The sequence below is a fragment of the Enhydra lutris genome, unplaced genomic scaffold, assembly GCF_002288905.1.
Source record: "Enhydra lutris kenyoni isolate GAN:26980312 unplaced genomic scaffold, ASM228890v2 scaffoldscaffold12, whole genome shotgun sequence".
Classification (NCBI taxonomy): Eukaryota; Metazoa; Chordata; class Mammalia; order Carnivora; family Mustelidae; genus Enhydra; species Enhydra lutris.
The window spans coordinates 49,990,354-50,003,916 of NW_019154096.1; the positions used below are offsets into that span (position 1 = coordinate 49,990,354).

The 13,563-nt window shown below is 42.7% G+C and overlaps 1 protein-coding gene across 1 annotated transcript in view; it reads right to left on the reverse strand.

Moving 5' to 3' along the window:
- Positions 1-5,927, reverse strand: part of LOC111145136 (Rho GTPase activating protein 19) — a 55,869-nt gene extending 49,942 nt beyond the window's left edge. Inside the window, exon 1 of the mRNA XM_022499823.1 lies at positions 5,872-5,927. Coding sequence (XP_022355531.1) covers positions 5,872-5,927 — 56 coding nt within the window. The remainder of the gene's footprint in view (positions 1-5,871) is intronic.
- Between the last annotated feature and the right edge of the window lie 7,636 nt (positions 5,928-13,563).

Genomic DNA, 13,563 nt, shown 5'->3' on the forward strand with positions numbered 1-13,563 from the left:
CACAACCAACTGAACCACTCAGGCGCCTGAATTTTAAAATTCTATTCTTCTTCCCCTCTTTCTGCCAACACTGGCCCTGTCTATAAGTATAATGATCAAATTCTCTAAGCCAGATAACTGATAAAAATATCAAATAAGGGTGCCAGGGTGGCTCAGTGGGTTAAGCCGCTGCCTTCGGCTCAGGTCATGATCTCAGGGTCCTGGGATCGAGTCCCACATCGGGCTCTCTGCTCAGCAGGGAGCCTGCTTCCCTCTCTCTCTCTCTCTCTCTCTCTCTCTGCCTGCCTCTCTACTTGTGATCTCTCTCTGTCAAAAAAAAAAAAAAAATCTTTAAAAAAAAAAAAAAAAAAAAAAATATCAAATAAAATTACTCAGGTTCAAGAAAGACCACTGAAGAATCTATTCAAATTACCCTTCAGATAGGATTTGACAGCACAAATACAAAACTGGATTCATATATTTTAAATCATGTTTACCCACTTGTGCGTGTGAGAACAGGCAAGTCTTCCTAAGATCAGTAAAGATTCCATCTATCACTTTTCTTGAAGGGCCACACTGTTGTCTTATTAGAGAAAGAACACTTTAATTAAAAAAACTTCAGGAAATTACATGTTTAGTAACCAATATTCCATATCTAAGGTGTATGTAAATTAGCAGAATATAAGGTCCTTTCCCCATCTATGGGCACCTCCCTAATCCTCCAAAACCACTTGCAAAATGGGATGCAAGCATCCAAAAGTCTGTTCCTAAGTTTCCTGCTGTTCCTACGTTCCAGAAGCAGGCTTGGGCCCCAAAACTTTGACACTGCTGACATAGGAATGACAACTTACAACAAATGACAACTTATGACAAATGTTATCACTACCACAGCTTGCTTTGCTTCCCTACAACCCTGTACATTCCCGTTTGCTTTTCCTGGTTCACAGCAGGTTTCTTTTTTCCCTGAATATTGAGGTTAAAAAGCCCGTGACTCGGGGCGCCTTGGTGGCTCAGTGGGTTGGGCCTCTGCCTTCAGCTCAGGTCATGATCTCAGGGTCCTGGGATGGAGACCCAAATCAGGCTCTCTGCTCAGCGGGAGGCTGCTTCCCCACCGCCCCTGCTTACTTGTGATTTCTCTCTCTCTGTCAAATAAATAATTAAATAATCTAAAAAAAAAAAAAAAAAAAGGCCTGTGACTCTTTGTCATCAATTTTCCCACTTCATCTAATAATAGTTAGGACTTTCTTTATATATCTTTTCAATTCAAAAAGTACCCTACTGCCAATTATGTGGAGAGGTGGCTTTAATTCCTTCCTGCTTTATTTTTTTTATGATTTTTAATTTAATTTAATTTTAAATTTTTTTATTATGTTAGTCACCATACAGTACATCATTAGTTTTTTTTTTTTTTAAGATTTTATTTATTTATTTGACAGAGAGAGAGATCACAAGTAGGCAGAGAGGCAGGCAGAGAGAGAGGGGGGGAAGCAGGCTCCCGGCTGAGCAGAGAGCCCGATGCGGGGCTCGATCCCAGGACCCTGAGATCATGACCCGAGCCGAAGGCAGAGGCTTAACCCACTGAGCCACCCAGGCGCCCCTTTCATCATTAGTTTTTGATGTACTGTTCCATGATTCATTGCTTGCATATAACACCCAGTGCTCCATGCAATCTGTGCTCCTTTATACTCATCACCAGGCTCACCCATCCCCCACCACCCTCCCCTCCAAAACCTTCAGTTTGTTTCCCAGAGTCCATAGCTTCTCGTGATTCATCTCCTACCCCAATTTCTCCCCCTTCATTTTTCCCTTCCTTCTAAAGTCCTCCATGGTATCCCTTATGTTCCACAAATAAGTGAAACCATACGATAATTGACTTTCTCTGTTTGACTTATCCCACTTAGCATAATCTCCTCCAGTCTCATGCATTCTTTGTGATGGCTGAGTAATATTCCATTGTGTGTACGGACCACATCTTCCTTATCCATTCATCTGTTGAAGGGCATCTTGGCTCCTTCTACTTTGGCTTTTTCTCTCTTTGGCCTTTGAAAGTTTTAACTATTTTTATATTGCTGTTGGTAAAGTGGATAGCTTCTATTTGTGGATTCCCCCTTAGAACTGTCCACTTAAGAGTAACTTGAAGGGGGCGCCTGGGTGGCTCAGTGGGTTAAGCCGCTGCCTTCAGCTCAGGTCATGATCTCAGGGTCCTGGGATCGAGTCCCACATCGGGTTCTCTGCTCAGCGGGGAGCCTGCTTCCCTCTCTCTCTCTGCCTGCTTCTCTGTCTACTTGTGATCTCTGTCAAATAAATAAATAAAATCTTAAAAAGAAAAAAAAAAAAAGAGTAACTTGAAGGTATAATTAAAGTTAGTAAAATTTTAAAGCATTATTCTACCTGATAAAGACCAGAAACAGAGGGGAAAAGGTGTTTACCATCAACAGGTCAAAAGAGAAAATTCTTTACAGGCAGAGCAATTATTTTTTTTTACACAATTTATTTACTTATTTGAGAGAGAGAGAACACACAAGCAGGAAGGTCAGGGAAAGGGAGAGAAAATCTCAGACAGACCCCACATTGAGTATGGAGCCATACTCAGGCTCATGACCCTGAAATCATAACCTCAGCGGAAACCAAGACACATAACCAACTATGCCACCCAAGTGCCCCCAGAGCAACTTTTTCTTATTTAATTTGATTAAAACAATTTAAAGCATTGCTAATTATGAGGAACAGGCTTAAAATAATGATGAAGAAATAGAAAGCTAGTTCTTCTTTATGGAATGAATACAAGGTGCCACACCATCAATAGAACATTAGAAAGATCTTCAGGGAAAAAAATAATATGTATGGTATTTATCATCACAAGGAGTATTTTATGTCTTAGATAGGACTATTATTCATTCAGTATTGACCATCTACACAAAGCTAAGCATTGGGAATATGTAATAAAAATATACGTGTGTCCTGCCCTCAAAAAGCCTTACAGAAATCCAAATTCTCTTTTACAACATGAAATAAGTAAAAGAGTTTCAAATTCAGATAAGATTCTGTGAATACCTGTTGATCACATAACTAATACTAGCAATTAAAATTTAAATTCTGGGGCACCTGGGTGGCTCAGTGGGTTAAAGCCTCTGCTTTCGGTTCAGGTCATGATCCCAGGGTCCTTGGATCGAGCCCCGCATCCGGCTCTCTGCTCAGCAGGGAGCCTGCTTCCTCCTCTCTCTCTCTCTGCCTGCCTCTCTGCCTACTTGTGATCTGTCAAATAAATAAATAAAATCTTTTTAAAAAAATAAACAAAATAAAATTTAAATTCACTTGGCAACATCGTTGAAAGAAATTCAAACTACTCCTGCTATACAATAATGTTTTGTGTTCTATCTTCTTATCACAATTCAAGATTTTAGAGCAGGATGAGAGATGAGCTGATCGAATTTAACAATCACCTCTATAGTTTCCAGGCAAAAATGATCAATCACTCTGAGAGTGAAAAACTCTTCCGTTTAAGGTATCAACACATTCAAACATGTCTATCCCGGCGAGGGAAGGAATCCAGTGGCCCCTCATAAACCCAGCTTCCCAAGACTTGGAATCTCCCATTCAATACAAAGGGTACCAAGGGACACCAAACCAAAGGGTCTGCACTTTACACTGAGACAATGTAAATAAGCTCACTCTACTCAATTCTATTATATGTACCAGTTAAGACATGTAAGGTTTCAACAGTGTGGCCAGATCACCTGGAAATTCTTTCTAGGAAAAGCTACATTTTGCTGTGCCTGTAAAATTATGATTTCATAAACTACAGATCTATTCTGTTCTTTAGTTCTACCAGGAAAAAGAAAATCTATCATGTACTGAATGGTTATTACCTGCTAGGCTCAGTGCTACGCACTTTAAAAAGACTGTCTAGGGGCGCCTGGGTGGCTCAGGGTAGGTTAAAGCCTCTGCCTTCGGCTCAGGTCATGATACCAGGGTCCTGGGATGGAGCCCCACATCTGCTGAGCAGAGAGCCTGCTTCCTCCTCTCTCTCTGCCTGCCTCTCTGCCTACCCTCTGCCTACTTGTGATCTCTGTCAAATAAATAAATAAAATCTTAAAAAAAAAAAAAAAAAAAAAAGAAGACGACTAATTTAATCCTGACATTCTCCAGAGTAGACATCTTATGTCCACTTATAGGTAAAGAAATTGAAGCACAGAGAGGTTTAAAAATTGGTCTGAGTATTTTATTCTTTTTGGTGCTATTGTAAATGGAATTGTTTTCCTAATTTCCTTTTCAGACAGCTCATTGTTAGTATACAGAAATGCAACGGATTTTTGCATGTTGATTTTGTATCTTGCAACTTTACAAAATGTGTTTATTAGTTCTAACAGTCTGTTAGTCTTTAGGGTTTACTAGATATAAGATCATGTTGTCTGCAAACAGGAACAATTTTAGTTCTTCCTTTCCAATTTTGAAGCCTTTTTAATCCCTTTTCTTGCCTAGGTGCTCTGGCTAGGACTATCTGCCTCATTCCTTATCACAGTGGGTTATTACCTCACACCTGTCAGGATGGCTATTATCAAAACAAGAACAAAAACAAAAGACAAGTGTTGGTGAGGATGTAGAGAAAATGGAACCTCTATACTGTTGATAGGAATGCAAAATGATGCAACTGCTAGGATAAATAGTAAGGAGGTTCCTCAAAAATATCAAAATAGAATTACTGTATGATCTAGCAATCCTGCTTCTGTGCATTTAACCAGAAGTACTGCAATCAGGATCTCGAAGAATTACTAGCACTCTCATGTTCACTGAGGCACAATTAATAATCACCAAGATTATTAATGTCCATGGGCAGAAAAATGCAATAGCAAAATGTGATATATACATAGAATGGAATATTACTCAGCTTTTAAAAGAAAATTCTGCAATAGGTGACAACATGGGTGAACCTTACAGACATTATGCTAAGTGACATAAGCCAGTTACAGGAAGACAAATGATTTCACTTACATATATGAGGTATCCACTGACATGAGATTATCTAAAATAGCCAAATTCATAGAATGAAAGAGTGGAATGCTGGTTGCCAGGGGCCAAAATAGAGGGAATGGGGAGTTACTAATTAATAGGCATAAAGTTCTAGTTAAGCAAGATGAATAAGCTCTTGAGATACGATGTACATTGTACCTACAGTCAACAGTACTATCTTGCACACTTAAAAAATGTGCTAAGAGGGTAGACCTCATGCTAAGTATTCTATTTTTTTTTTTTTTAATTTGACAGGGATCACAAGTAGACAGAGAAGCAGGCAGAGAAATGCGGAAGCAGGCTCCCTGCTGAGCAGAGAGCCCGATGCGGGGCTCAATCCCAGGACACTGAGATCATGACCTGAGCCGAAGGCAGAGGCTTAACCCACTGAGCCACCCAGGCGCCCCTCATGTTAAATATTCTAAAGCACGGTAAAAAAATATTTTTTTTTAATTGGTCCAAGAACTCAAACCCACTTCTAACGGACACTCCCTTGCTCCTACTTTAACACAATAAACTGCCTCGAAGCAGATTAGAATGTACTAAGAGGACTCTCTCCCAGCACTGTGCGACGTCAGGGAATTCGCTTAACAGCTCTGAACTTGAGTTTCCTCACCACCAAAATAAGTCTCAGCGCAAAGACAACTGGTCGGTCTGCAGTCTTGGCCACCGGCCGACCTCGCACGAGCATCCGCGGGACCAAGAAGAGGTCAAGCTGGATCTCAGCTCCTGAGCCAGACCGCAGGCATGAAGGGGCGAAACGCTGTAGGAGAAAAGAACAAAGCCTCGCCCCGCTGGGTCACTATGACCCAAAGGAAAAGCGTCAGTACGACCAGCCCACGGCCTCGTTTCCTAGGTAGCTGGACCAAGAACTCGGCTCACCTCGGGCGGGAATCACTGGCTGGCACCTCCCCTTCACCCTGCGCCTCAGTCGCCATCTTAGTCAGCAAACTTCTCTCACCGCCCCTATCTCCGGCCCCGCCCCCACGCATTTGGATTGGCTAAGGTGTTCCCCCTCATCTGTGCGTTTGGATGACTAAACAGTTTCATGATATTATTGGTCTATTCAAATAGCTAACGGTCATTGGTCACCCCCAGCCCGGGCGGAAAAGGGTTGGGGACGAGACCCAGCCCCGAGGCTCCTGGGAGTTGTAGTTTCATGTTTCGATGAGATTTTCCGAATCCACCCACTTTTTAACTTTCTGGTCAGAAATCCCCAGCCTACGCTCAAATTAAGTCTGGATGTGAAATCTCAGAATCACAGAACTGTCGAATTTGAAATTGACTTTAAGAACAACGCTCTAAAATGTAAGATTCATTTTCTGTCTCGACACAGAGTATACCTAGAAGAGTAGGTACGGCGCGGCAATCAAGAAGTACTTGACTATCATGTTTAGCTCACATCCAGCCGCACAGCTTAGCGGTGGGTCACTTAGGCTTCTTTCTACACGCGCCCTTCCGGCTACCCAGAGAACCCATAGGCTTTGCCTCTCTGATCTGAAACAAGGAACGAATAGCACCATAACCTTGTCCCTGAATGAGCTTTAATGCTCAATGGTAGAAATAATCGTAATTATGCTTGTCCTGGGATCAAGCCCAGTATCAGGCTCCCTGCTCAGCCAGGAGCCTCCTCCTCCCTCTCCTACTCCCCCACTTCTGTTCCCTTTCTTGCTGTGTCTCTCTCTGTCAAATAAATAAATAAAATCTTTTTTTTTTTTTAATTATGTAGTTGTTTATGTGACTATTTATTTCATGTGAGGTTTCCCAGCTAGACTTCCTACCACACTTGGGCGGAGACGACCTCTATTTTGCTCCCAATGGCTTGTGGCTCATAGCAACCTTTTCAATAAATAGTTTTTGAACCAACGAGTAAACAAGTCCTCAGATTATAGGATCCAAAATAAAAGTTGATTCACATGCTCTAATAGGTTATTTCAGTTGATGAATTCATAGTAAAAGTTTGATGAAGGTGTCAAAATAAAATTGCTTTATGTTTATTCTGTGTTTTATGTTTAACAGATTTTCTTTGAGCAAATAAATACATGAAAAGTAACACAAAATTCAACAAATATGTATCAGTGAGATTATTCATTGAACCCAAGACAGTCTTGGAAAATCCAGGCTGCATATTTGGTGTGTATATATAAAGCAAGGAACACAAGGCTCAAATTCTGCAAAGTATTTCTCCAAAGTATGAACAAGTTTTTGTCCCAGCCTCCTGATACCCCACATCAACTGACTGACTGACTGACTGGATTAAACTGATGCTTTCACACAGAAGAAATGTTCAAAACTTTAAAGTATTACTGCTACGGGGCACCTAGGTGGCTCAGTGAGTTAAAGCCTCTGCCTTCAGCTCAGGTCATGGTCCCAGGGTCCTGGGATCAAGCCCCACATCGGGCTCTCTGCTCTGCGGGGAGCCTGCTTTCCCCTCTCTCTCTGCCTGCCTCTCTGCCTACTTGTGATCTCTATCTGTCAAATAAATAAATAAATAATCTTAAAGTATTACTGCTACAACCAAGTAGAATACCACACAATGCTATTTCTGGTTTACCTGTTTGGATGACATTTTTATACAAAGTCCTTAATGTCTGGAGAAATGCTGTCCAGTAGTTAAGAGCAGTAAACCTACTTTCAAATCCTAGCTCCATTACTTCTAACTGTGTGACCAACAACTTAACTTTGATTCCTTTTCCTCCTCTGTAAAATGAGGATGATAATAATTCTCAGAGCAGTATTGTGAAGATTGAAACGAGATAATCTCTGAAACGCTGCTTACCTGCACAGTGTCTGGCATGTATTGAAACTAGATATATAGTCAAGGTAATGTGATAAATGTTAAGAATGCTAAACTCCCTTCTCAGATAACATTTCTATCTCCATTGCTGCATGATAAGGACCATACTTTACACTTATAGTTACAGTTTAATCAGTTACGCTGGAAAGGAGAATGTTTCTTCTGAAAACCAACTATTCCGCTGTGACTTCTGATGAAAAGCAAGTATTGTTGCTGAGTACTGTAAAAGTACTCCCCAGCCAGCAAGACTGCCCTGTTTCTGCAAGGATGTCCTGGTCCCCCTGAAATCTCACTCCGTCGAGGTACTACTGCTGGCCAGCCTCATAATAAGCATGGCTGTCCAGCAGGTATTCATGAAAAGTTCAGAAAGTCATCTTGTTTCCAACAGTCTGGCTGAACAAAAGGTCACAGGATAGTGGCCCCAGCCCTCAAGGAGTTACAGACTCGGAGATAAAATGAATACACATAAGTCACATACAACGGAAGGCAGATTAGAATTACCAAGAACGAAATAGTAAAACAGAGAAAAGACTCCTAGGAATTCAGAAGTACGGAGAAGGGAAGAAGGCCAAGGCTCCAAAGGATGGTTTATGATCCCGGGCATGGATTCGAATCTACCCCCAAATGTCATTGCATATCAATCTATCTACCCCCAATGAACTTCAAACACCTTTTGCATTGTTTAATTACACAAATAACATATGAAGATGCTTCCCTTGCAAATAAATAAGTAAATAATACAGATAAAAGCTCCCTTGTCAACCATCCCTACATTCTAGTCCTTCCTCTAAGAAAATACCATTTTCAGTTTAATATGTGTCCTTTCAAGGGCGCCTGGGTGGCTCAGTGGGTTAAAGTCTCTGCCTTCAGCTTGGGTAGTGATCCCAGGGTCCTGGGTTCCAGCCCCACGTCAGGCTCTCTGCTCTGTGGGGAGCCTGCTTCCTCCTCTCTCTCTCTGCCTGCCTCTCTGCCTATTAGTGATCTCTGTCTGTCAAATAAATAAATAAAATCTTTGAAAAAAAAATATGTGTCCTTCCAGATCTTTCTCTATTATAGTACATTCCTTCAAAAAATATTTACTGAATGCTACTATGTGCTAGGCACTGTTCTAGGCCTGGAAATAGAGATGTGAACAATGCATTTGTTCAAGCAAAGAATTGAGGCATTTCTTTCCTTTTCTTATTTTCCCGTTAATCTTTTTTTTTTTTTTTTTTTTTTTTTTAAGAAATCTCAACACCCAACATGGGGCTTGAATTCATGACCCCAAGATTAAGAGACACATGCTCTACCAACTGAACCAGTCAGGCACCCTTTAATTTTTAGATACATGGTGAAATATTGTACATATTATCTTTGTAGGAGCATCTCAGAGATCTATGTCAGTTACACTTTTGAACTGCTATGTTTGCCATGTAATGCTCTGCCATCACCCTTTTGAACTGCTGTGTAGCATTCCACCTTATAGATGCTCCCCAGCTTACTTAAACCACCCCTCCAGACATAAATTCGGTTTACGTCAGTCTGGATTGCAAGCACTGGAAGCTGACTTCGCCTAACATAACAGAAACTGGATTTGTTGGAAGGGTACTGGGGTAAAGAGCTGGCAGGAAGGAAGGGGGCTGGGGAGCCAAAAACCCAGCCAAGGTCACGCCATTCAGTGCCACTTGACTCAGCACAGTGACCCCTCCACTGATTTCCTATCTACGCTTGGGCTCCGTATCACTCCAGGGAGAGGAAGAGTCATGGGTGAAAACATCTGATTGGCTGGACCACAGTCACCTGCCTCCACCCTTCTGCATGGAGGAGAGCCCTGTCTCCCACCAAAGTTCTCCCAGTGGGGAATTACCCACAAAAGGGGGGGGGAAATCATAGGACAAATGTGTGCTACACATTTCTTGCTTCCTGGGACACCTATTTATTGTGGGCTGGGGCAAAGTTTAACCGTTCATTCTCCTTCAGACACACCAGAGACTAACACTTACATTATTCCATATGCAAGGGGGAAAAAAGCTACCTGCAGCTTTGCTGTAGAATCCCCTTCAAGACTGGCCATAGGGTGAGTGGAAGAGGGAATTCAATGAGGTGAAGAGAAGAGCAACCCATTCTGTGCAGCTAAAAGCGACCCAGGTCAGGGCTGGAACCACAGGGGAAGAACCCCGGAGGTCATTTTCCCCAGCCAGGATAACAAGCTGGGAAACAGTCAGGTCACAGGCAAAAAAGGCTGGTGGAGAAAAACACTGGAAGCACACTCAGTCACAGAACGTTCGTGATTGGATTCACCATCAGTCAGGCACTGAGCTCAGCGTTGAGCACCGAGCCATGAATCCTACCTCTGAAAGCTCAGACTGGTGCTGGAGGGCACGGGGGCCAGGCTTCCTGGGCCTTGAGAGAGGCAAGAACACACTCTCTGAAAGCCTGAAAGTACAGGAAGTAGCCAGGCCTGGCGCAGGGTATGGATCCGAGGGAGGCTTGAGGGGGTCCTGAGTCTTGCAGGGTGAGTTGAAAGTCCTGAACACTGGCCAAATCATTTGGGGATTTTGGGGTTTTTTAAAAATTTTATTTATTTATTTGACAGAGAGCGAGATCACAAGTAGTCAGAGAAGCAGGCAGAGAGAGGGGGGAAGCAGGCTCCCCGCTGAGCAGAGAGCCCTATACGGGGCTCTATCTCAGGACCCTGAGATCACTACCCAAGCTGAAAGCAGAGGCTTAACCCACTGAGCCACCCAGGCGCCCCAGCACTGGCCAAATCATTTTGAATTGGAATGTTTCTGGCCCTTGAATCAAAAACACCCAGGCCTCAGGTCAGGAGGCCCCAGGTGCTGATGGTAAGTTTCAAAGCAGTAACATATATGTGACATTCAGGAATGGGCAGGTTCATTGTGAACTCACTGTGTGGGGTGTTATCTCCACAGTCATGTGAGCTGAGGCCTGGATGGATCCTTTTTTCTGCCACTATAGCCCATTCTCATGGAGATGGTTTTGATATGAAAAGAAGTTTTGCACATTAAGCCTATACAGTTATTAGGAGGCAGGGTGACAGTCAGAAAAGGCTCCAAGCCTTCCCCAACCTATTTCTTCTCTAGACAGGAGGCTTCAGAGTCAGCTTCCAAGATTCACCCATTCAAAATCAGGAAGTAAAGGAAATTGTCCTTTAGCCCCCTGTAGGCCTGTATGGTCATCCCCACCCATATGACCCATCTTCTTTCAAGGATGTAAGAAGAGAGAATTCCTTTGTTCATTCATTCTTTCATTTACACACACTTCAGTGTGAATTAAGCCCAAGGGTACTTCATTTGGAACATGTGAATGTAAAAGACCATTTCTAATTGTAAGATAAAAGGGTTCTTGCGCAGTTAAAATAACTTCACACAGTCATTTGGATTAGGAAACATGAAAACCTTCTGGGGACTCAGTTGTGTCTCAGATTACCATGGCTGCATTTCTAGATTTGTTTACTGATGGCTTGATTAGTTTTGGCTTACCCCTCTAGACTGTAAGCTCTGTGAGTTAAGGACTACATTTGGTTTTGCTATATGTTGAACTATATGTAGAAGGAATAAAGGATCAAATAAATCAATGAAATCAAGGAAGTAATAAATGAAACAATGAGGTTACTCAGGCCTTATGGAAAAACTACATCCTGCCAATACTGGATGTAGGTTTTTATTTTGATGTACTCAGCATCTCTTAAGGAGTCCTCTGTTTCCCTAGGTATGACTGACCCTATTTCTGGCTATAGAGGTGAGCAAGAAATCAGGCCTGGTCAATCAGAGGACTCTAACCTCTAGACTTAAGAGTCTTACAGTCTAGACCAGCCCAAGTAACTACTGAAATGAAGAATGCTATAAGAGCCCCATTGAGGGAACTGAATGGGATGGGAGAGCAGAGGGCAGAGGAACCTCGACCTACTGGGGAAAGCAGAGACAGCTTCATGAAGGAGCCCCATGGACTGAGCAAGACTTAAATGGCTGGAGATTTGGGAGAAGGCATTCTTTGAACAAAGAACTGGACCAAACATGGGAGATAGGAACATATCAGATGTGTTTGGAAGTTGGCAAGGGCCCAGTCTGACAGCACCATGGGGGTGAAGGACAAGAGAACGTTAGAAGAGTGGATCAGGGCCAGGTCTCTGAGAGCTCTAGATACTATGTTAAGGAGCTGAAGGTTCTACTCAGGAGCCCAGGTGGACATATTCAGTGTGGGAGTGGTGAGTCACCTGAGCAGGGTTGGGCATTAGGAAATTCATCTTCCAGAAGAGTGGATTAAAGGGAAAGTGGCTAAGGTCCGGACACAAGCTGCTCAAGCTTAGCCAAAGAAACATGAAGGACGTCGGTAATGGAACCAGAAATAGGGCATGACTGACTACTGGCATAGGCACTGACGGCCCTGGGGAATAAGAACGAGGCTGAGTTAAAGGACCAGATTGCAGAGCTTGGGTAACAGCCTGTGGATAGCGGTTTGAGAAGGGCAGGTTTTTGGCATCATCCAAAACTGAGTTTGAATCCTGGTTGTTGCGCTGGTAGTGTGTGTGATCTTGGGCAAGTTTTCTTATCTGTGGGCCTTGATTTTCTTATCCATAAAGAGGATAAAACTAAACTCAGAGGTTATTGGAAGACTAAAAGAAATAATATCTGTAAAGCACTTTTTGGTATTGCTAATAGGTATGAAGTTTCTTTTGGGGGTAATGCAAATGTTCTTAAGTTAGATTATGGTAATGGCTGCACAACTCTGGAAATAAACTAAAAGCTACTTAACTCTACAACTGAAATGGTGAATTTTATGGTATGTAAATTAGATCTCAATAAAACTGTTACAAAGAATAATCAGTATGTGGCAGCTGCAGTTATGATCTGTTTCAGCTCCTGATCCGAGTACTTCTTAAAGGCCTGCCTCACTGGAATTGCTCTCCAAACCACCTCCGTAGATTTTCCTGCTGTTGTTTTAGAGAGAGAGAGAACAATGGGGAAGGGGCAGAGGGAGAGGGAGAGAGAGAATCTCAAGCAGTTCCACACCCGGCACAGAGCCCAATACAGCGCTTGATCTCAGGACCCTGAGATCATGACCTCAGCCAAAATCAAGAGGTGGACGCTTAACTGAGCCATCCAGGTGGCCCCCTGAAAATTTTCTGATTATAGCAGCATTATCTTTAAAAAGTTTCTGGGTGGTATCAACAAGGGAGAATGTTATTTCTTCCTCACATAAAAAAGATCCAGAGAAGGGGCACCTAAGTGGCTCAGTGGGTTAAAGCCTCTGCCTTCAGCTCAGGTCATGATCCCAGAGTCCTGGGATAGAGCCTCACATCAGGCTCTCTGCTCAGCAGGGAGCCTGCTTCCCTTCCTCTCTCTCTGCCTGCCTCTCTGCCTACTTGTAGTCTTCTGTCAAATAAATAAATAAAATCTTTAAAAAAAAAAAAAAGATCCAGAGGTAGGCAGTCTAGAACTGCCTTTATGTCTTTTTTTTTTTTTTTAAGATTTTATTTATTTATTTGACAGAGAGACACAGCGAGAAAGGAAACAGAAGCAGGGGAAGTGGGTGAGGGAGAAGCAGGCTTCCCTCCGAGCAGGGAATGCTGCTGATGCTGGGCTCAATCCCAGGACCCTGGGATCATGACCTGAGCCAAAGGCAGCTGCTTAACGACTGAGCCACCCAGATGCCCCATCCTTTGTCTTCAGAAATTGTTTGAGATTCCTTCAAATGCACTGCTCTCGCATAGTTCAGTATGGCTGTTGAAGCTCTAGCTATCACATCCACGTTCCAGGCAACAAGATGAAATGAAA